Consider the following 25,227-nt stretch of genomic DNA (forward strand, 5'->3'; position numbering starts at 1 on the left):
TATTATCCACACTGATCCTTGTTACACCTCACCCACTCTCTCACCCACACTGATCCCTGTTACACCTCACCCACCCTCTCACCCCCATATCATCCACACTGATCCTTGTTACACCTCACCCACCCTCTCACCCCCATATCATCCACACTGATCCCCGTTACACCTCACCCACTCTCTAACCCACACTGATCCCTGTTACACCTCACCCACTCTCTAACCCACACTGATCCCTGTTACACCTCACCCACCCTCTCACCCCCATATCATCCACACTGATCCCCGTTACACCTCACCCACTCTCACTCCCATATCACCCACACTGATCCTTGTTACACCTCGCCCACTCTCACCCCCATATCACCCACACTGATCCCTGTTACACCTCACCCACACTGATCCTTCTTACACCTCGCCCACACTCTCACCCCCATATCGCCCACACTGATCCCAGTTACACCTCACCCACCCTCTCACCCCCATATCACCCACACTGATCCCCGTTACACCTCACCCACCCTCTCACCCCCATATCACCCACACTGATCCCTGTTACACCTCGTCCACCCTCTCACCCCCATATCACCCACACTGATCCCTGTTACACCTCGCCCACCCTCTCACCCCCATATCACCCACACTGATCCCCGTTACACCTCACCCACCCTCTCACCCCCATATCATCCACACTGATCCCTGTTACACCTCGCCCACCCTCTCATCCCCATATCACCCACACTGATCCCTGTTACACCTCACCCACCTTCTCACCCCCATATCACCCACACTGATCCTTGTTACACCTTACCCACCTTCTCACCCACACTGATCCTTCTTACACCTCGCCCACCCTCTCACCCCCATATCACCCACACTGATCCTTCTTACACCTTACCCACCCTCTCACCCCCATATCACCCACACTGATCCTTCTTACACCTTACCCACCTTCTCACCACCATATCACCCACACTGATCCCCGTTACACCTCACCCACCCTCTCACCCCCATATCACCCACACTGATCCCCGATACACCTCACCCACTCTCACCCCCATATCATCCACACTGATCCCCTTTACACCTCACCCACTCTCACCCCCATAGCACCCACACAGATCCTTCTTACACCTCGCCCACTCTCACCCCCATAGCACCCACACTGATCCCTGTTACACCTCACCCACCCTCTCACCCACACTGATCCCTGTTACACCTCACCCACCCTCTCACCCCCATATCACCCACACTGATCCTTCTTACACCTTACCCACCCTCTCACCCCCATATCACCCACACTGATCCTTCTTACACCTTACCCACCTTCTCACCACCATATCACCCACACTGATCCCCGTTACACCTCACCCACCCTCTCACCCCCATATCACCCACACTGATCCCCGATACACCTCACCCACTCTCACCCCCATATCATCCACACTGATCCCCTTTACACCTCACCCACTCTCACCCCCATAGCACCCACACAGATCCTTCTTACACCTCGCCCACTCTCACCCCCATAGCACCCACACTGATCCCTGTTACACCTCACCCACCCTCTCACCCACACTGATCCCTGTTACACCTCACCCACCCTCTCACCCCCATATCATCCACACTGATCCCCGTTACACCTCACCCACTCTCAGCCCCATAGCACCCACACTGATCCCTGTTACACCTCACCCACCCTCTCACCCCCATATCATCCACACTGATCCTTGTTACACCTCACCCACCCTCTCACCCCCATATCATCCACACTGATCCTTGTTACACCTCACCCACCCTCTCACCCCCATATCATACACACTGATCCCTGTTACACCTCACCCACCCTCTCACCCACACTGATCCCTGTTACACCTCACCCACCCTCTCACCCCCATATCATCCACACTGATCCCTGTTACACCTCACCCACCCTCTCACCCCCATATCATCCACACTGATCCCTGTTACACCTCACCCACTCTCTCACCCACACTGATCCTTGTTACACCTCACCCACCCTCTCACCCCCATATCATCCACACTGATCCCTGTTACACCTCACCCACCCTCTCACCCCCATATCATCCACACTGATCCTTGTTACACCTCACCCACTCTCTCACCCCCATATCATCCACACTGATCCCTGTTACACCTCACCCACCCTCTCACCCCCATATCATCCACACTGATCCTTGTTACACCTCACCCACCCTCTCACCCCCATATCATCCACACTGATCCCTGTTACACCTCACCCACCCTCTCACCCCCATATCATCCACACTGATCCTTGTTACACCTCACCCACCCTCTCACCCCCATATCATCCACACTGATCCTTGTTACACCTCACCCACCCTCTCACCCCCATATCATACACACTGATCCCCATTACACCTCACCCACCCTCTCACCCCCATATCATCCACACTGATCCCCGTTACACCTCACCCACTCTCTCCCCCATAGCACCCACACTGATCCCTGTTACACCTCACCCACCCTCTCACCCCCCATATCATCCACACTGATCCCTGTTACACCTCACCCACCCTCTCACCCCCATATCATCCACACTGATCCCTGTTACACCTCACCCACTCTCTCACCCCCATATCATCCACACTGATCCTTGTTACACCTCACCCACCCTCTCACCCCCATATCATCCACACTGATCCTTGTTACACCTCACCCACCCTCTCACCCCCATATCATACACACTGATCCCTGTTACACCTCACCCACCCTCTCACCCACACTGATCCCTGTTACACCTCACCCACCCTCTCACCCCCATATCATCCACACTGATCCCTGTTACACCTCACCCACCCTCTCACCCCCATATCATCCACACTGATCCCTGTTACACCTCACCCACTCTCTCACCCACACTGATCCTTGTTACACCTCACCCACCCTCTCACCCCCATATCATCCACACTGATCCCTGTTACACCTCACCCACCCTCTCACCCCCATATCATCCACACTGATCCTTGTTACACCTCACCCACTCTCTCACCCCCATATCATCCACACTGATCCCTGTTACACCTCACCCACCCTCTCACCCCCATATCATCCACACTGATCCTTGTTACACCTCACCCACCCTCTCACCCCCATATCATCCACACTGATCCCTGTTACACCTCACCCACCCTCTCACCCCCATATCATCCACACTGATCCTTGTTACACCTCACCCACCCTCTCACCCCCATATCATCCACACTGATCCTTGTTACACCTCACCCACCCTCTCACCCCCATATCATACACACTGATCCCCATTACACCTCACCCACCCTCTCACCCCCATATCATCCACACTGATCCTTGTTACACCTCACCCACCCTCTCACCCCCATATCATACACACTGATCCCCATTACACCTCACCCACCCTCTCACCCCCATATCATCCACACTGATCCTTGTTACACCTCACCCACCCTCTCACCCCCATATCATACACACTGATCCCTGTTACACCTTTATTATTTTATATTATTTCATTGTATATTCATCATCATTTATTTTCTAGTTTGCTTGTAGCATGCTGTTATTTTATTATGTTATATTAAACATTTTTTATGCCAATGTCTGTATATTAGCGCGGTCTTTTTCCATTTCATGTTTTTGTTTGGTTGCAATTGTCCCCTTTTTTCTATTGACCGCTGTAATATTTGTGTACATTTAAGCGCCTTGGTATATATGTATATATATATATATATATATATATATATGTATATATATATATATATATATATATGTGCTCTGGCAGAGACATGTGAAGGAGGAGATTACTGTAACGGGGGAACATGGTTTATCTGAACTCACCTGATACTGACTTTGACTGTTACAAAGAAAAATTAAAGAATGTGTAACTCACAAAAAGGGGGACCCAGAGAAAGATGTAAAAGGGTCACTGACCTGCCATCATGGCGACGAGGCTGGCCCTGTATACCGTAGTGAGGGAGCCAAGTTCTCCGATGCCCAGGATGGTTTTCATGTGCGCCTCTCCGCAAGCCTCGCGGAACAGTCTTATCTCTTCATAGAGTTCTATTGGGAAGTGAGAGAAGGTGATTCCTGAGTGTTACACATTATCCGTCCACCTCTCGCTGTCCCTGACCAGAGCCGCAAGAACGCAGGGACCCCCGATTACCTCTTCCCTGTTACTGGCTCAGTTGTGTAACGTAAAAGTAACATCATCTGTATAAAACCATTTACTGGCTACAGACTTTCCATACCGACAGGTTCATTCTTCAGGTCAGCTTGCCGAAATACAGAACATGGGTTTCTGTGCCATTTACAGACCCCTCACCTGCCAGATTATTATTATTATTATGGCGCCACAAGTGTTCCGCAGCGCCTTACAGAAACCAGCGCCTTCCATAGTACATAAATATAAAGCAGTGACTTACAGTACAATGTAGGACAAGGTTTATATACATTGCTGCATTAGTGACCATAATACTGAAATAAGCAGCAGGATGTAAGTAACCGAGTGATCGGTGCCCTAGTGGGGAGCAGATGACGGTATAATTAATGAGAAGCAGAAGGGGGAGATAACATTCTAACGGGGAGAGGATAACCTCATACCCACAGCCGCTCCCTATTCCTAAACACCTGTACCTGCGCACTGCCACAGGAACACGCTCCTCTACACGTGTCCACATACATCTATCCTCCGGCGGTACCAGTCACGTTACACAACGCGTGATCACCATGTCACTAGGTAGCGCCGAGCGACTTTTGCCCTTCAAATTAGGTTTATTCGCAAAGCGATGCGAATTGGAAGCACACATAGCGTATTCTAATTAGAATGATATGCGGCATACTTACATTCTGTGTGTGACTGCGGCTGTATCTGTATACCTATGTTCTGTGTGTGACTGCGGGTGTATCTGTATACTTACATTCTGTGTGTGACTGCGGCTGTATCTGTATACCTATGTTCTGTGTGTGACTGCGGGTGTATCTGTATACTTACATTCTGTGTGTGACTGCGGCTGTATCTGTATACCTATGTTCTGTCTGTGTGACTGCGCCTGTATCTGTATACCTATATTCTGTGTGTGACTGCGGCTGTATCTGTATACCTATGTTCTGTGTGTGTTACTGCGGCTGTATCTGTATACCTATGCTCTGTGTGTGTGACTGCGGCTGTATCTGTATACCTATGCTCTGTCTGTGTGACTGCGGCTGTATCTGTATACCTATATTCTGTGTGTGTGACTGCGCCTGTATCTGTATACCTATATTCTGTGTGTGACTGCGGCTGTATCTGTATACCTATGTTCTGTGTGTGTGACTGCGGCTGTATCTGTATACCTATGCTCTGTGTGTGTGGCTGCGGCTGTATCTGTATACCTATGCTCTGTGTGTGTGGCTGCGGCTGTATCTGTATACCTATGCTCTGTCTGTGTGACTGCGGCTGTATCTGTATACCTATGCTCTGTGTGTGACTGCGGGTGTATCTGTATACCTATGTTCTGTGTGTGACTGCGGCTGTATCTGTATACCTATATTCTGTGTGTGACTGCGGCTGTATCTGTATACCTATATTCTTTGGGTGACTGCGGCTGTATCTGTATACCTATATTCTGTGTGTGACTGTGGCTGTATCTGTATACCTATGCTCTGTGTGTGACTGCGGCTGTATCTGTATACCTATGCTCTGTGTGTGTGACTGCGGCTGTATCTGTATACCTATATTCTGTGTGTGACCGCGGCTGTATCTGTATACCTATATTCTGTGTGTGTGACTGCGGCTGTATCTGTATACCTATATTCTGTGTGTGTGGCTGCGGCTGTATACCTATATCGTGTGTGTGACTGCGGGTGTATCTGTATACCTATATTCTGTGTGTGACTGCGGGTGTATCTGTATACCTATATTCTGTGTGTGACTGCGCCTGTATCTGTAAACCTATATTCTGTGTGTGTGACTGCGCCTGTATCTGTATACCTATGTTCTGTGTGTGTGACTGCGCCTGTATCTGTATACCTATATTCTGTGTGTGTGACTGCGGATGTATCTGTATACCTATGTTCTGTGTGTGACTGCGGCTGTATCTGTATACCTATGTTCTGTGTGTGACTGCGCCTGTATCTGTATACCTATATTCTGTGTGTGTGACTGCGGCTGTATCTGTATACCTATATTCTGTGTGTGTGGCTGCGGCTGTATACCTATATTGTGTGTGTGACTGCGGGTGTATCTGTATACCTATATTCTGTGTGTGACTGCGCCTGTATCTGTAAACCTATATTCTGTGTGTGTGACTGCGCCTGTATCTGTATACCTATGTTCTGTGTGTGTGACTGCGCCTGTATCTGTATACCTATGTTCTGTGTGTGTGACTGCGCCTGTATCTGTATACCTATATTCTGTGTGTGTGACTGCGGATGTATCTGTATACCTATGTTCTGTGTGTGACTGCGGCTGTATCTGTATACCTATGTTCTGTGTGTGACTGCGGCTGTATCTGTATACCTATGCTCTGTGTGTGGCTGCGGCTGTATCTGTATACCTATATTCTGTGTGTGTGACTGCGCCTGTATCTGTATACCTATATTCTGTGTGTGTGACTGCGCCTGTATCTGTATACCTATGCTCTGTGTGTGTGACTGCGGATGTATCTGTATACATATATTCTGTGTGTGTGACTGCGCCTGTATCTGTATACCTATGTTCTGTGTGTGTGACTGCAGGTGTATCTACATGCGAAATGCTACGTTACAGTGTCACAGTGTCTCCATCACCACAACCACCGATCATCCCCGTACATGTAGGTGACCCTGACTTTCCCCTGCATCATCTCCACAACCACCGATCATCCCCGTACATGTAGGTGACCCTGACTTTCCCCTGCATCATCTCCATCACCACAACCACGATCATCCCCATACATGTAGGTGACCCTGACTTTCCCCTGCATTATCTCTATCACCACAACCACTGATCATCCCCGTACATGTAGGTGACCCTGACTTTCCCCTGCATCATCTCCATCACCACAACCACGATCATCCCCATACATGTTGGTGACCCTGACTTTCCCCTGCATCATCATCACAACCACCGGTCATCCCCGTACATGTAGGTGAACCTTGCATAGATGTAATACAGGGATTCCTACCTGTCCACCGGCCACCGAGTGCCAAAGTCCTATTAATAACAATGTCAATCTCAGAAGCGCCATCATCCACAGCTGTCCGGACCTCTTCTAGCCGGGTCTTCAGTGAGGTCTGACCAGCAGGAAATCCAGTGGCCACTGTAATCATGAAGACAAGAGGTAACCATCCGGCTAATGTTATGTTCTATCACAGTCTGAATGGGATCATGGTTTTCTGTAGCCCTGGGATATAATGACGACTTACACAAACCCCACTAACGGAATCCAGATCACAAGATCACTCAGATAACTTGACCAAACTTTTCCTTCCCAAAAACCTAGATAAAAAGATCACCATAGAGGGGGGTGGCGTGCCTCCACAGAGGGGAGGGGGGTGGCGTGCCTCCACAGAGGGGAGGGGGGGGGGGCGTGCCTCCACAGAGGGGAGGGGGGGGGCGTGCCTCCACAGAGGGGAGGGGGGGGGGGCGTGCCTCCACAGAGGGGAGGGGGGGGGGCGTGCCTCCACAGAGGGGAGGGGGGGGGCGTGCCTCCACAGAGGGGAGGGGGGGGGGCGTGCCTCCACAGAGGGGAGGGGGGGGGGCGTGCCTCCACAGAGGGGAGGGGGAGGGCGTGCCTCCACAGAGGGGAGGGGGGAGGGCGTGCCTCCACAGAGGGGAGGGGGGAGGGCGTGCCTCCACAGAGGGGAGGGGGGAGGCGTGCCTCCACAGAGGGGAGGGGGGAGGCGTGCCTCCACAGAGGGGAGGGGGAGGCGTGCCTCCACAGAGGGGAGGGGGGAGGCGTGCCTCCACAGAGGGGAGGGGGGAGGCGTGCCTCCACAGAGGGGAGGGGGGAGGCGTGCCTCCACAGAGGGGAGGGGGGGAGGCGTGCCTCCACAGAGGGGAGGGGGGAGGCGTGCCTCCACAGACGGGAGGGGGGAGGCGTGCCTCCACAGAGGGGAGGGGGGAGGCGTGCCTCCACAGAGGGGAGGGGGGAGGCGTGCCTCCACAGAGGGGAGGGGGGAGGCGTGCCTCCACAGAGGGGAGGGGGGAGGCGTGCCTCCACAGAGGGGAGGGGGGAGGCGTGCCTCCACAGAGGGGAGGGGGGAGGCGTGCCTCCACAGAGGGGAGGGGGGAGGCGTGCCTCCACAGAGGGGAGGGGGGAGGCGTGCCTCCACAGAGGCTGAGGACCATACACACTATGTAGTGTGTACGAGCTTCTATGTGATCGAGAGGTTGGGACGACAAATATTAAACAGCCAGTAAGACACAACCTCCCAATCCCAACCACTGCGGAGCACTCTAAGGGGCCTATTTACTAAGCAGTGTTAGGAGAGAGTGAAAAGTGATAAGAAAGTGATAAGGTGCCAGCCAATCAGCTCCCAACTGTGTTTGAAAAACAGCCAATCGCACAGGCTGTGTTTGAAAAATGACAGTTGGGAGCTGATTGGCTGGCACCTTATCACTTTCTTATCACTTTTCACTCTGTCTCTTATCACTGCTTAGTAAATAAGCCTCTTATCGGCTAAGGCACCAGCTACAGTACCGCATACAGACCTATCGGGCGATCGCAGCACACCATTGTATAGGGGTGTACCCAGCTTTAGCCTCTTATCAGCTATTCCATGGGACCGCTCAGGCCAGGAGCCCCATCCGATCTCACCTACCTATGGCCTCACTTACTCACACTAACTTGATGCCCAGCTGTTTTCACCTAATTAATGCCCCATTCGTTTGGACCTACCTGATGCAACGGGTATTTTACAACCAGCATCCTTCAGGGCTTTCACAGCGTCCTGCACCCGGGCTGAATACACGCAAACAGCACCCGCGCTGATACCTATAGGAGACATGTTACATAGGATAATCTCAGTACATTGCTCCCAAACACATTCTGAGAGGGCTCTATTTACTACAATCCGCTTGTAGTGTGATATTACCGACTGCATTCAGGCAATATCACAGGGATTTACTACAAATCCCTTACAGCGACAGAGCTTGCGATAAATCCCCTCCGCACACTAGTCACGGTATTTTCGCAAAAAAACACTGTGACTAGTGCCCAGTGCGCCGACCGGCCACTGCTGCTACCTCACCCCCCAGGGCCAAGCCCCGCGATCGCGGACCCCCCCCCCCCCCCCCCCCTTACACTTACCTGCATGATCCGGGCTCCGGTGATGTGCTCCATGTCCTCCGGTCAGCTTACATCCCATACTGCACTGGGAACCTGTCAGATGACGACTGGGCTGCAGTGCACTATGGGAGACCAGCTCCCCAGAGAGAGGACATTACTGGAGCCCCGACCACCGGTCCCTGGAGTCAGGTAAGTTTGGGATTCTTTTTACTTTATTTTTTTATGGGGGGCCCACCTGTGGCCCGTGCGTAGCAGTGATCAGCGTGTGGTGTGTGTAGCAGTGATCGGCGTGTGGTCTGTGTAGCAGTGATCGGCGTGTGGTCTGTGTAGCAGTGATCGGCGTGTGGTGTGTGTAGCAGTGATCGGCGTGTGGTGTGTGTAGCAGTGATCAGCGTGTGGTCTGTGTAGCAGTGATCAGCCTGTGGTCTGTGTAGCAGTGATCAGCGTGTGGTGTGTGTGCAGCAGTGATCGGCGTGTGGTGTGCGTAGCAGTGATCGGCGTGTGGTCTGTGTAGCAGTGATCGGCGTGTGGTGTGTGTAGCAGTGATCGGCGTGTGGTGTGTGTAGCAGTGATCAGCGTGTGGTGTGTGTAGCAGTGATCAGCCTGTGGTCTGTGTAGCAGTGATCAGCGTGTGGTGTGTGTGCAGCAGTGATCGGCGTGTGGTGTGTGTAGCAGTGATCGGCGTGTGGTCTGTGTAGCAGTGATCGGCGTGTGGTCTGTGTAGCAGTGATCAGCGTGTGGTGTGTGTAGCAGTGATCAGCGTGTGGTGTGTGTAGCAGTGATCAGCGTGTGGTGTGTGTGTAGCAGTGATCAGCGTGTGGTGTGTGTAGCAGTGATCAGCGTGTGGTGTGTGTAGCAGTGATCAGCGTGTGGTGTGTGTAGCAGTGATCAGCGTGTGGTGTGTGTAGCAGTGATCAGCGTGTGGTGTGTGTAGCAGTGATCAGCGTGTGGTGTGTGTGTAGCAGTGATCAGCGTGTGGTGTGTGTAGCAGTGATCAGCGTGTGGTGTGTGTAGCAGTGATCAGCGTGTGGTGTGTGTAGCAGTGATCAGCGTGTGGTGTGTGTAGCAGTGATCAGCGTGTGGTGTGTGTAGCAGTGATCAGCGTGTGGTCTGTGTAGCAGTGATCAGCGTGTGGTCTGTGTAGCAGTGATCAGCGTGTGGTGTGTGTGTAGCAGTGATCAGCGTGTGGTGTGTGTAGCAGTGATCAGCGTGTGGTGTGTGTAGCAGTGATCAGCGTGTGGTGTGTGTAGCAGTGATCAGCGTGTGGTGTGTGTAGCAGTGATCAGCGTGTGGTGTGTGTAGCAGTGATCAGCGTGTGGTGTGTGTAGCAGTGATCAGCGTGTGGTGTGTGTAGCAGTGATCAGCGTGTGGTGTGTGTAGCAGTGATCAGCGTGTGGTGTGTGTAGCAGTGATCAGCGTGTGGTGTGTGTAGCAGTGATCAGCGTGTGGTCTGTGTAGCAGTGATCAGCGTGTGGTGTGTGTGTAGCAGTGATCAGCGTGTGGTGTGTGTAGCAGTGATCAGCGTGTGGTGTGTGTAGCAGTGATCAGCGTGTGGTGTGTGTAGCAGTGATCAGCGTGTGGTGTGTGTAGCAGTGATCAGCGTGTGGTGTGTGTGTAGCAGTGATCAGCGTGTGGTGTGTGTAGTAGTGATCAGCGTGTGGTGTGTGTAGCAGTGATCAGCGTGTGGTGTGTGTAGCAGTGATCAGCGTGTGGTGTGTGTAGCAGTGATCAGCGTGTGGTGTGTGTAGCAGTGATCAGCGTGTGGTCTGTGTAGCAGTGATCAGCGTGTGGTGTGTGTAGCAGTGATCAGCGTGTGGTGTGTGTAGCAGTGATCAGCGTGTGGTGTGTGTGTGTAGCAGTGATCAGCGTGTGGTGTGTGTGTAGCAGTGATCAGCGTGTGGTGTGTGTAGTAGTGATCAGCGTGTGGTGTGTGTAGCAGTGATCAGCGTGTGGTGTGTGTAGCAGTGATCAGCGTGTGGTCTGTGTAGCAGTGATCAGCGTGTGGTGTGTGTAGCAGTGATCACCATGTGGTGTGTGTAGCAGTGATCAGCGTGTGGTGTGTGTAGCAGTGATCAGCGTGTGGTGTGTGTAGCAGTGATCAGCGTGTGGTGTGTGTAGCAGTGATCAGCGTGTGGTGTGTGTAGCAGTGATCAGCGTGTGGTGTGTGTAGCAGTGATCAGCGTGTGGTGTGTGTAGCAGTGATCAGCGTGTGGTGTGTGTAGCAGTGATCAGCGTGTGGTGTGTGTAGCAGTGATCAGCGTGTGGTCTGTGTAGCAGTGATCAGCGTGTGGTGTGTGTGTAGCAGTGATCAGCGTGTGGTGTGTGTAGCAGTGATCAGCGTGTGGTGTGTGTAGCAGTGATCAGCGTGTGGTGTGTGTAGCAGTGATCAGCGTGTGGTGTGTGTAGCAGTGATCAGCGTGTGGTGTGTGTGTAGCAGTGATCAGCGTGTGGTGTGTGTAGTAGTGATCAGCGTGTGGTGTGTGTAGCAGTGATCAGCGTGTGGTGTGTGTAGCAGTGATCAGCGTGTGGTGTGTGTAGCAGTGATCAGCGTGTGGTGTGTGTAGCAGTGATCAGCGTGTGGTGTGTGTAGCAGTGATCAGCGTGTGGTCTGTGTAGCAGTGATCAGCGTGTGGTGTGTGTAGCAGTGATCAGCGTGTGGTGTGTGTAGCAGTGATCAGCGTGTGGTGTGTGTGTGTAGCAGTGATCAGCGTGTGGTGTGTGTGTAGCAGTGATCAGCGTGTGGTGTGTGTAGTAGTGATCAGCGTGTGGTGTGTGTAGCAGTGATCAGCGTGTGGTGTGTGTAGCAGTGATCAGCGTGTGGTCTGTGTAGCAGTGATCAGCGTGTGGTGTGTGTAGCAGTGATCACCATGTGGTGTGTGTAGCAGTGATCAGCGTGTGGTGTGTGTAGCAGTGATCAGCGTGTGGTGTGTGTAGCAGTGATCAGCGTGTGGTGTGTGTAGCAGTGATCAGCGTGTGGTGTGTGTGAGTGTGGGGTCTGGTTAGACCACATAGCTGATCACTGCGGCCGGCTCCGGGCGCTGCTCTCCCCGTTAGAGCAGGGCAGGAGGCCGGTAACCGGGAAGACCCTGGATAATGCCATCTCCAGGTGACGTTATTATCACAGGACTTTCCCCAATATTTATTCACAATTTATTTTTAGTAACTTTGGTCGGATCACATTTCTTATTACAGTTATGGGAAATGTGATCTGATTACTAACAATAAGTGATAATTAGGGGTTGGAGCAGAATTTTACGAATACTACTCCAATTGCCCTGTAATAACTACAGGTGATACTAACATAATGTGTAAAGGGTGTGACAACACAAAACAGCCTTTATCACTTTATTTTAGTAAAAATATGCTAATAAATAGAGCCCATAGGGGTAAATTTACTAAAGTGAGAGTTTTTAGTAGGGAGTTTTAGAAGTGATGTTGCCCATAGCAACCAATCAGATTCTACTTAACATTTAACTAGCAACTTCTAGAGGATAACAGCTACAATCTGATTGGTGTATTACACATGTATAAATCAACAGTGACAGTCATTGTGCCCGCAGCTGCCAGTATCCGTACAGCGCTATCTGCATGTATATACACCAGGGGTTACAGTCATTGTGCCCGCAGCTGCCAGTATCCGTACAGCGCTATCTGCATGTATATACACCAGGGGTTACAGTCACTGTGCCCGCAGCTGCCAGTATCCGTACAGCGCTATCTGCATGTATATACACCAGGGGTTACAGTCACTGTGCCCGCAGCTGCCAGTATCCGTACAGCGCTATCTGCATGTATATACACCAGGGGTTACAGTCACTGTGCCCGCAGCTGCCAGTATCCGTACAGCGCTATCTGCATGTATATACACCAGGGGTTACAGTCACTGTGCCCGCAGCTGCCAGTATCCGTACAGCGCTATCTGCATGTATATACACCAGGGATTACAGTCACTGTGCCCGCAGCTGCCAGTATCCGTACAGCGCTATCTGCATGTATATACACCAGGGGTTACAGTCATTGTGCCCGCAGCTGCCAGTATCCGTACAGCGCTATCTGCATGTATATACACCAGGGGTTACAGTCATTGTGCCCGCAGCTGCCAGTATCCGTACAGCGCTATCTGCATGTATATACACCAGGGGTTACAGTCACTGTGCCCGCAGCTGCCAGTATCCGTACAGCGCTATCTGCATGTATATACACCAGGGATTACAGTCACTGTGCCCGCTTTGTTCCAGCCATCGGCTGGGTACATACATCATCCAATGTGTAACCAGTATTAGATAATCCAAATCAGGTGAACGGTGTAGGTATTACAACGGTTTCTATATGTGCCTCCCACTTTTTAAGGGGCCAAAAGTAATGGGACAAACTAAACAATCCTAAATCTAACTTTCACTTTTTAATACTTTGTTGCAAATCCTTTGCAGGCAATTACAGCCTGAAGTCTGGAACGCATAGACATCACCAGACGCTGGGTTTCATCCCTGGTGATGCTCTGCCAGGCCTCTACTGCAAATGTCTTCAGTTCCTGCTTGTTCTTGGGGCATTTTCCCTTCAGTTTTGTCTTCATCAAGTGAAATGCATGCTCAATCCGATTCAGGTCAGGGGATTGACTTGGCCATTGCATAACATTCCACTTTTTAGCCTTAAAAAACTCTTTGGTTGCTTTTGCAGTATGCTTCGGGTCATTGTCCATCTGCACTGTGAAGCGCCGTCCAATGAGTTCTGAAGCATTTGACTGAATATGAGCATATAATATTGCCCGAAACACTTCAGAATTCATTCTGCTGCTTTTGTCAGCAGTCACATCATCAATAAATACAAGGGAACCAGTTCCATTGGCAGCCATACATGCCCAAGCCATGACACTACCACCACGCCCAAGCCATGACACTACCACCACCATGCTTCACTGATGAGGTGGTATGTTTTGGATCATGAGCAGTTCCTTTCCTTCTCCATACTCTTCTCTTCCCATCACTCTGGTACAAGTTGATCTTTGTCTCATCTGTCAATAGGATGTTGTTCCAGAACTCTAATGGCTTTTTTACATGTTGTTTGGCAAACTCTAATCTGGTCTTCCTGTTTTTGTGGTTCACCAATGGTTTACATCTTGTGGTGAACCCTCTATATTCACTCTTGTGAAGTCTTCTCTTGATTGTTGACTTTGACACATATACACCTACCTCCTGGAGAGTGTTCTTGATTTGGCCAACTGTTGTGAAGGGGTTTTTCTTCACCAGGGAAATAATTATTCTGTCATCCACCACAGTTGTTTTCCGTGGTCTTCCGGATCTTTTGGTGTTGCTGAGCTCTCCGATGCGTTCTTTCTTTTTAAGAATGTTCCAAACAGTTGATTTGGCCTCACCTAATGTTTTTGCTATCTCTCTGATGGGTTTGTTTTGATGTTTCAGCCTAATGATGGCTTCACTGATAGTGACAGCTCTTTGGATCTTATATTGAGAGTCGACAGCAACTGATTCCAAATGCAAATGTCACACCTAGAATCAACTCCAGACCTTTTACCTGCTTAATTGATAATGAAATAACGAGGGAATAGCCCACACCTGTCCATGAAATAGCTTTCTGTTTCATTAACATTCTGTCAATGTCCCAATATTTACGCGCCTGACTGTATGCAGTGTGATATTACACAAGGATATTATGCAGTGATGCGCGGTGAGATACTATGCCGTGATGCGCGGTGAGATACTATGCCGTGATGCGCGGTGAGATACTATGCCGTGATGCGCGGTGAGATACTATGCCGTGATGCGCAGTGAGATACTATGCCGTGATGCGCAGTGAGATACTATGCCGTGATGCGCAGTGAGATACTATGCCGTGATGCGCAGTGAGATACTATGCCGTGATGCGCAGTGAGATACTATGCCGTGATGCGCAGTGAGATACTATGCCGTGATGCGCAGTGAGATACTATGCCGTGATGCGCAGTGAGATACTATGCCGTGATGCGCAGTGAGATACTATGCCGTGATGCGCAGTGAGATACTATGCCGTGATGCGCAGTGAGATACTATGCCGTGATGCGCAGTGAGATACTATGCCGTGATGCGCAGTGAGATACTATGCCGTGATGCGCAGTGAGATACTATGCCGTGATGCGCAGTGAGATACTATGCCGTGATGCGCAGTGAGATACTATGCCGTGATGCGCAGTGAGATACTATGCCGTGATGCGCAGTGAGATACTATGCCGTGATGCGCAGTGAGATACTATGCCGTGATGCGCAGTGAGATACTATGCCGTGATGCGCAGTGAGATACTATGCCGTGATGCGCAGTGAGATACTATGCCGTGATGCGCAGTGAGATACTATGCCGTGATGCGCAGTGAGATACTATGCCGTGATGCGCAGTGAGATACTATGCCGTGATGCGCAGTGAGATACTATGCCGTGATGCGCAGTGAGATACTATGCCGTGATGCGCAGTGAGATACTATGCCGTGATGCGCAGTGAGATACTATGCCGTGATGCGCAGTGAGATACTATGCCGTGATGCGCAGTGAGATACTATGCCGTGATGCGCAGTGAGATACTATGCCGTGATGCGCAGTGAGATACTATGCCGTGATGCGCAGTGAGATACTATGCCGTGATGCGCAGTGAGATACTATGCCGTGATGCGCAGTGAGATACTATGCCGTGATGCGCAGTGAGATACTATGCCGTGATGCGCAGTGAGATACTATGCCGTGATGCGCAGTGAGATACTATGCCGTGATGCGCAGTGAGATACTATGCCGTGATGCGCAGTGAGATACTATGCCGTGATGCGCAGTGAGATACTATGCCGTGATGCGCAGTGAGATACTATGCCGTGATGCGCAGTGAGATACTATGCCGTGATGCGCAGTGAGATACTATGCCGTGATGCGCAGTGAGATACTATGCCGTGATGCGCAGTGAGATACTATGCCGTGATGCGCAGTGAGATACTATGCCGTGATGCGCAGTGAGATACTATGCCGTGATGCGCAGTGAGATACTATGCCGTGATGCGCAGTGAGATACTATGCCGTGATGCGCAGTGAGATACTATGCCGTGATGCGCAGTGAGATACTATGCCGTGATGCGCAGTGAGATACTATGCCGTGATGCGCAGTGAGATACTATGCCGTGATGCGCAGTGAGATACTATGCCGTGATGCGCAGTGAGATACTATGCCGTGATGCGCAGTGAGATACTATGCCGTGATGCGCAGTGAGATACTATGCCGTGATGCGCAGTGAGATACTATGCCGTGATGCGCAGTGAGATACTATGCCGTGATGCGCAGTGAGATACTATGCCGTGATGCGCAGTGAGATACTATGCCGTGATGCGCAGTGAGATACTATGCCGTGATGCGCAGTGAGATACTATGCCGTGATGCGCAGTGAGATACTATGCCGTGATGCGCAGTGAGATACTATGCCGTGATGCGCAGTGAGATACTATGCCGTGATGCGCAGTGAGATACTATGCCGTGATGCGCAGTGAGATACTATGCCGTGATGCGCAGTGAGATACTATGCCGTGATGCGCAGTGAGATACTATGCCGTGATGCGCAGTGAGATACTATGCCGTGATGCGCAGTGAGATACTATGCCGTGATGCGCAGTGAGATACTATGCCGTGATGCGCAGTGAGATACTATGCCGTGATGCGCAGTGAGATACTATGCCGTGATGCGCAGTGAGATACTATGCCGTGATGCGCAGTGAGATACTATGCCGTGATGCGCAGTGAGATACTATGCCGTGATGCGCAGTGAGATACTATGCCGTGATGCGCAGTGAGATACTATGCCGTGATGCGCAGTGAGATACTATGCCGTGATGCGCAGTGAGATACTATGCCGTGATGCGCAGTGAGATACTATGCCGTGATGCGCAGTGAGATACTATGCCGTGATGCGCAGTGAGATACTATGCCGTGATGCGCAGTGAGATACTATGCCGTGATGCGCAGTGAGATACTATGCCGTGATGCGCAGTGTGATACTATGCCGTGATGCGCAGTGTGATACTATGCCGTGATGCGCAGTGTGATACTATGCCGTGATGCGCAGTGTGATACTATGCCGTGATGCGCAGTGTGATACTATGCCGTGATGCGCAGTGTGATACTATGCCGTGATGCGCAGTGTGATACTATGCCGTGATGCGCAGTGTGATACTATGCCGTGATGCGCAGTGTGATACTATGCCGTGATGCGCAGTGTGATACTATGCCGTGATGCGCAGTGTGATACTATGCCGTGATGCGCAGTGTGATACTATGCCGTGATGCGCAGTGTGATACTATGCCGTGATGCGCAGTGTGATACTATGCCGTGATGCGCAGTGTGATACTATGCCGTGATGCGCAGTGTGATACTATGCCGTGATGCGCAGTGTGATACTATGCCGTGATGCGCAGTGTGATACTATGCCGTGATGCGCAGTGTGATACTATGCCGTGATGCGCAGTGTGATACTATGCCGTGATGCGCAGTGTGATACTATGCCGTGATGCGCAGTGTGATACTATGCCGTGATGCGCAGTGTGATACTATGCCGTGATGCGCAGTGTGATACTATGCCGTGATGCGCAGTGTGATACTATGCCGTGATGCGCAGTGTGATACTATGCCGTGATGCGCAGTGTGATACTATGCCGTGATGCGCAGTGTGATACTATGCCGTGATGCGCAGTGTGATACTATGCCGTGATGCGCAGTGTGATACTATGCCGTGATGCGCAGTGTGATACTATGCCGTGATGCGCAGTGTGATACTATGCCGTGATGCGCAGTGTGATACTATGCCGTGATGCGCAGTGTGATACTATGCCGTGATGCGCAGTGTGATACTATGCCGTGATGCGCAGTGTGATACTATGCCGTGATGCGCAGTGTGATACTATGCCGTGATGCGCAGTGTGATACTATGCCGTGATGCGCAGTGTGATACTATGCCGTGATGCGCAGTGTGATACTATGCCGTGATGCGCAGTGTGATACTATGCCGTGATGCGCAGTGTGATACTATGCCGTGATGCGCAGTGTGATACTATGCCGTGATGCGCAGTGTGATACTATGCCGTGATGCGCAGTGTGATACTATGCCGTGATGCGCAGTGTGATACTATGCCGTGATGCGCAGTGTGATACTATGCCGTGATGCGCAGTGTGATACTATGCCGTGATGCGCAGTGTGATACTATGCCGTGATGCGCAGTGTGATACTATGCCGTGATGCGCAGTGTGATACTATGCCGTGATGCGCAGTGTGATACTATGCCGTGATGCGCAGTGTGATACTATGCCGTGATGCGCAGTGTGATACTATGCCGTGATGCGCAGTGTGATACTATGCCGTGATGCGCAGTGTGATACTATGCCGTGATGCGCAGTGTGATACTATGCCGTGATGCGCAGTGTGATACTATGCCGTGATGCGCAGTGTGATACTATGCCGTGATGCGCAGTGTGATACTATGCCGTGATGCGCAGTGTGATACTATGCCGTGATGCGCAGTGTGATACTATGCCGTGATGCGCAGTGTGATACTATGCCGTGATGCGCAGTGTGATACTATGCCGTGATGCGCAGTGTGATACTATGCCGTGATGCGCAGTGTGATACTATGCCGTGATGCGCAGTGTGATACTATGCCGTGATGCGCAGTGTGATACTATGCCGTGATGCGCAGTGTGATACTATGCCGTGATGCGCAGTGTGATACTATGCCGTGATGCGCAGTGTGATACTATGCCGTGATGCGCAGTGTGATACTATGCCGTGATGCGCAGTGTGATACTATGCCGTGATGCGCAGTGTGATACTATGCCGTGATGCGCAGTGTGATACTATGCCGTGATGCGCAGTGTGATACTATGCCGTGATGCGCAGTGTGATACTATGCCGTGATGCGCAGTGTGATACTATGCCGTGATGCGCAGTGTGATACTATGCCGTGATGCGCAGTGTGATACTATGCCGTGATGCGCAGTGTGATACTATGCCGTGATGCGCAGTGTGATACTATGCCGTGATGCGCAGTGTGATACTATGCCGTGATGCGCAGTGTGATACTATGCCGTGATGCGCAGTGTGATACTATGCCGTGATGCGCAGTGTGATACTATGCCGTGATGCGCAGTGTGATACTATGCCGTGATGCGCAGTGTGATACTATGCCGTGATGCGCAGTGTGATACTATGCCGTGATGCGCAGTGTGATACTATGCCGTGATGCGCAGTGTGATACTATGCCGTGATGCGCAGTGTGATACTATGCCGTGATGCGCAGTGTGATACTATGCCGTGATGCGCAGTGTGATACTATGCCGTGATGCGCAGTGTGATACTATGCCGTGATGCGCAGTGTGATACTATGCCGTGATGCGCAGTGTGATACTATGCCGTGATGCGCAGTGTGATACTATGCCGTGATGCGCAGTGTGATACTATGCCGTGATGCGCAGTGTGATACTATGCCGTGATGCGCAGTGTGATACTATGCCGTGATGCGCAGTGTGATACTATGCCGTGATGCGCAGTGTGATACTATGCCGTGATGCGCAGTGTGATACTATGCCGTGATGCGCAGTGTGATACTATGCCGTGATGCGCAGTGTGATACTATGCCGTGATGCGCAGTGTGATACTATGCCGTGATGCGCAGTGTGATACTATGCCGTGATGCGCAGTGTGATACTATGCCGTGATGCGCAGTGTGATACTATGCCGTGATGCGCAGTGTGATACTATGCCGTGATGCGCAGTGTGATACTATGCCGTGATGCGCAGTGTGATACTATGCCGTGATGCGCAGTGTGATACTATGCCGTGATGCGCAGTGTGATACTATGCCGTGATGCGCAGTGTGATACTATGCCGTGATGCGCAGTGTGATACTATGCCGTGATGCGCAGTGTGATACTATGCCGTGATGCGCAGTGTGATACTATGCCGTGATGCGCAGTGTGATACTATGCCGTGATGCGCAGTGTGATACTATGCCGTGATGCGCAGTGTGATACTATGCCGTGATGCGCAGTGTGATACTATGCCGTGATGCGCAGTGTGATACTATGCCGTGATGCGCAGTGTGATACTATGCCGTGATGCGCAGTGTGATACTATGCCGTGATGCGCAGTGTGATACTATGCCGTGATGCGCAGTGTGATACTATGCCGTGATGCGCAGTGTGATACTATGCCGTGATGCGCAGTGTGATACTATGCCGTGATGCGCAGTGTGATACTATGCCGTGATGCGCAGTGTGATACTATGCCGTGATGCGCAGTGTGATACTATGCCGTGATGCGCAGTGTGATACTATGCCGTGATGCGCAGTGTGATACTATGCCGTGATGCGCAGTGTGATACTATGCCGTGATGCGCAGTGTGATACTATGCCGTGATGCGCAGTGTGATACTATGCCGTGATGCGCAGTGTGATACTATGCCGTGATGCGCAGTGTGATACTATGCCGTGATGCGCAGTGTGATACTATGCCGTGATGCGCAGTGTGATACTATGCCGTGATGCGCAGTGTGATACTATGCCGTGATGCGCAGTGTGATACTATGCCGTGATGCGCAGTGTGATACTATGCCGTGATGCGCAGTGTGATACTATGCCGTGATGCGCAGTGTGATACTATGCCGTGATGCGCAGTGTGATACTATGCCGTGATGCGCAGTGTGATACTATGCCGTGATGCGCAGTGTGATACTATGCCGTGATGCGCAGTGTGATACTATGCCGTGATGCGCAGTGTGATACTATGCCGTGATGCGCAGTGTGATACTATGCCGTGATGCGCAGTGTGATACTATGCCGTGATGCGCAGTGTGATACTATGCCGTGATGCGCAGTGTGATACTATGCCGTGATGCGCAGTGTGATACTATGCCGTGATGCGCAGTGTGATACTATGCCGTGATGCGCAGTGTGATACTATGCCGTGATGCGCAGTGTGATACTATGCCGTGATGCGCAGTGTGATACTATGCCGTGATGCGCAGTGTGATACTATGCCGTGATGCGCAGTGTGATACTATGCCGTGATGCGCAGTGTGATACTATGCCGTGATGCGCAGTGTGATACTATGCCGTGATGCGCAGTGTGATACTATGCCGTGATGCGCAGTGTGATACTATGCCGTGATGCGCAGTGTGATACTATGCCGTGATGCGCAGTGTGATACTATGCCGTGATGCGCAGTGTGATACTATGCCGTGATGCGCAGTGTGATACTATGCCGTGATGCGCAGTGTGATACTATGCCGTGATGCGCAGTGTGATACTATGCCGTGATGCGCAGTGTGATACTATGCCGTGATGCGCAGTGTGATACTATGCCGTGATGCGCAGTGTGATACTATGCCGTGATGCGCAGTGTGATACTATGCCGTGATGCGCAGTGTGATACTATGCCGTGATGCGCAGTGTGATACTATGCCGTGATGCGCAGTGTGATACTATGCCGTGATGCGCAGTGTGATACTATGCCGTGATGCGCAGTGTGATACTATGCCGTGATGCGCAGTGTGATACTATGCCGTGATGCGCAGTGTGATACTATGCCGTGATGCGCAGTGTGATACTATGCCGTGATGCGCAGTGTGATACTATGCCGTGATGCGCAGTGTGATACTATGCCGTGATGCGCAGTGTGATACTATGCCGTGATGCGCAGTGTGATACTATGCCGTGATGCGCAGTGTGATACTATGCCGTGATGCGCAGTGTGATACTATGCAGTGATGCGCAGTGTGATACTATGCAGTGATGCGCAGTGTGATACTATGCAGTGATGCGCAGTGTGATACTATGCAGTGATGCGCAGTGTGATACTATGCAGTGATGCGCAGTGTGATACTATGCAGTGATGCGCAGTGTGATACTATGCAGTGATGCGCAGTGTGATACTATGCAGTGATGCGCAGTGTGATACTATGCAGTGATGCGCAGTGTGATACTATGCAGTGATGCGCAGTGTGATACTATGCAGTGATGCGCAGTGTGATACTATGCAGTGATGCGCAGTGTGATACTATGCAGTGATGCGCAGTGTGATACTATGCAGTGATGCGCAGTGTGATACTATGCAGTGATGCGCAGTGTGATACTATGCAGTGATGCGCAGTGTGATACTATGCAGTGATGCGCAGTGTGATACTATGCAGTGATGCGCAGTGTGATACTATGCAGTGATGCGCAGTGTGATACTATGCAGTGATGCGCAGTGTGATACTATGCAGTGATGCGCAGTGTGATACTATGCAGTGATGCGCAGTGTGATACTATGCAGTGATGCGCAGTGTGATACTATGCAGTGATGCGCAGTGTGATACTATGCAGTGATGCGCAGTGTGATACTATGCAGTGATGCGCAGTGTGATACTATGCAGTGATGCGCAGTGTGATACTATGCAGTGATGCGCAGTGTGATACTATGCAGTGATGCGCAGTGTGATACTATGCAGTGATGCGCAGTGTGATACTATGCAGTGATGCGCAGTGTGATACTATGCAGTGATGCGCAGTGTGATACTATGCAGTGATGCGCAGTGTGATACTATGCAGTGATGCGCAGTGTGATACTATGCAGTGATGCGCAGTGTGATACTATGCAGTGATGCGCAGTGTGATACTATGCAGTGATGCGCAGTGTGATACTATGCAGTCTATTATTTTGTGCGGTAACCAATATGTAATGGAAATAAAATGACCAATCACTATAGTAATACAGTATAGTATCATCAGCCCTTCCACCAAACGGACATGTGCATAAGGTCCAAACAGCAGACCCCCCCCCCTCCCCCATGGGTGTAAGGAAATGGCTGTGCCCCCTCATTCATAGTGCCCCCCCCCCACAGGTGTCAGATGCCCCCTCCCTCCCCCATGGGTGTAAAGAAATAGCTGTGCCCCCTCATTATATCCCCCTCATTCATAGTGCCCCCCCCCACAGGTGTCAGATGCCCCTCCCTCCCCCATGGGTGTAAAGAAATAGCTGTGCCCCCTCATTATATCCCCCTCATTCATAGTGCCCCCCCCCCACAGGTGTCAGATGCCCCCTCCCTCCCCCATGGGTGTAAAGAAATGGCTGTGCCCCCTCATTATATCCCCCTCATTCATAGTGCCCCCCCCCCCCCACAGGTGTCAGATGCCCCCTCCCTCCCCCATGGGTGTAAAGAAATGGCTGTGTCCCCTCATTATATTCCCCTCATTCATAGTGCTTCCCCCCCCACAGGTGTCGCCAGTACCTAGTAGAAGTGGGGTCTCCATGTATATCAGCACTGACAGATCCAGGGGTCTATGTTGGTTGGTCTCTCTCCAAGGCTTAGTACACAGACCCCCCCCCCCCCCCCTACACACTATTCCTTATTCCGGATCGCTATACTCGACAAAGATGGCGGCACTGACAGAGGAGTACCGCAGCAATTACCGCCAATAGGTGCAGCTACGCTACAAAGGTCATTAAACAATCCCTGTTCCTGCTAAGCTAGGGAAAGGCGCAGCGCGTCTGCGAGCCCTAACACAGGAGCTTCTAACCCGCCTGGTGCATTTCTATATCATGTAGGAGCCATTTATCATGTTTTCCTAATGAATGTCATCATTCTACAAAGCAAACGCTCATTCCCGGCTCCATCCAACGCATGGCAGAACGCCAAACACGGTTTTATCGATGTGGCGTCAAATTCTAGACATACTACGAAATTAACATCCAATAGCAGCACTCTCATGGAGGGAGAGGAAGACGAAGCACAGGGAGACCTTGTCAAGTGCCGTACCTTGGTCATCCATCCGGACACTGCGCAAAAGATCCTCTCTGATTGGATGTTTAGCCTTGAAACAGAGTCGGTGGACATTAGATGGCGTGTCATCTCCAGAGAGAGTGGTGAGGTCTATACAGGTGACAGCGGTCAGTAGCCATGCGGCCTACAGAGACAGACATAACATTATAGGGAATATAATTCCAGGCAACGCCCCCCGCCGCGCAGCACTCCAGGCAACGCCCCCCGCCGCGCAGCACTCCAGGCAACGCCCCCCGCCGCGCAGCACTCCAGGCAACGCCCCCCGCCGCGCAGCACTCCAGGCAACGCCCCCGCCACACAGCAGTCCAGCCAACGCCACCCAAGACACAGATTGTTGCTGTCATTTTCCTATTGCACCCTAGAAAATGATAGCAAGAATCTGATTGACTACTATGGAAACACCAACACTTCATTATAGCTTTAGTAAATCTACCCCGATGTGTAATAGGAGGGAGAAGGGAGAATTTATGCCTCACCTGAAAGTCTTTCTTGACGGTCCTGCGGCTCTGAATTTGCTCCGCTCGTCTGAGAACGGCCGGGTGATTGACCCGAACTCTGGAGATCCAACCAAGATCTGAAAAGAGGGTCAGAATGTAACCTCAGACCCAAAATATGCTGCCGCTAGTTGTGGCCTCTATGCCTTCAGCAAGGTGCCCCAATGACATGGACGTCACATACACACAGGTGGCCCAATGACATGGACGTCACATACACACAGGTGGCCCAATGACGTCACATACACACAGGTGGCCCAATGACATGGACGTCACATACACACAGGTGGCCCAATGACATGGACGTCACATACACACAGGTGGCCCAATGACATGGACGTCACATACACACAGGTGGCCCAATGACATGGACGTCACATACACACAGGTGGCCCAATGACATGGACGTCACATACACACAGGTGGCCCAATGACATGGACGTCACACACACACACAGGTGGCCCAATGACATGGACGTCACACACACACACAGGTGGCCCAATGACATGGACGTCACACACACACACAGGTGGCCCAATGACATGGACGTCACACACACACAGGTGGCCCAATGACATGGACGTCACATACACACAGGTGGCCCAATGACATGGACGTCACATACACACAGGTGGCCCAATG

The 25,227-nt window shown here is 51.3% G+C and overlaps 1 protein-coding gene across 1 annotated transcript; it reads right to left on the reverse strand.

The window, feature by feature from the left end:
- Window positions 1–3,919: 3,919 nt before the first annotated feature.
- On the reverse strand, window positions 3,920–24,664 carry DERA (deoxyribose-phosphate aldolase; the record flags this gene model as incomplete). The annotated part of the gene is made up of 5 exons (XM_088445777.1): window positions 3,920–4,071; window positions 7,155–7,289; window positions 8,871–8,966; window positions 24,067–24,214; window positions 24,567–24,664. Coding segments are annotated over 5 exons (614 nt in total), but the record flags the coding sequence as incomplete, so codon positions are not given.
- Between the last annotated feature and the right edge of the window lie 563 nt (window positions 24,665–25,227).

Source organism: Taudactylus pleione, unplaced genomic scaffold, assembly GCF_031769625.1.
Source record: "Taudactylus pleione unplaced genomic scaffold, aTauple2 ptg000388l, whole genome shotgun sequence".
Classification (NCBI taxonomy): domain Eukaryota; kingdom Metazoa; phylum Chordata; class Amphibia; order Anura; family Myobatrachidae; genus Taudactylus; species Taudactylus pleione.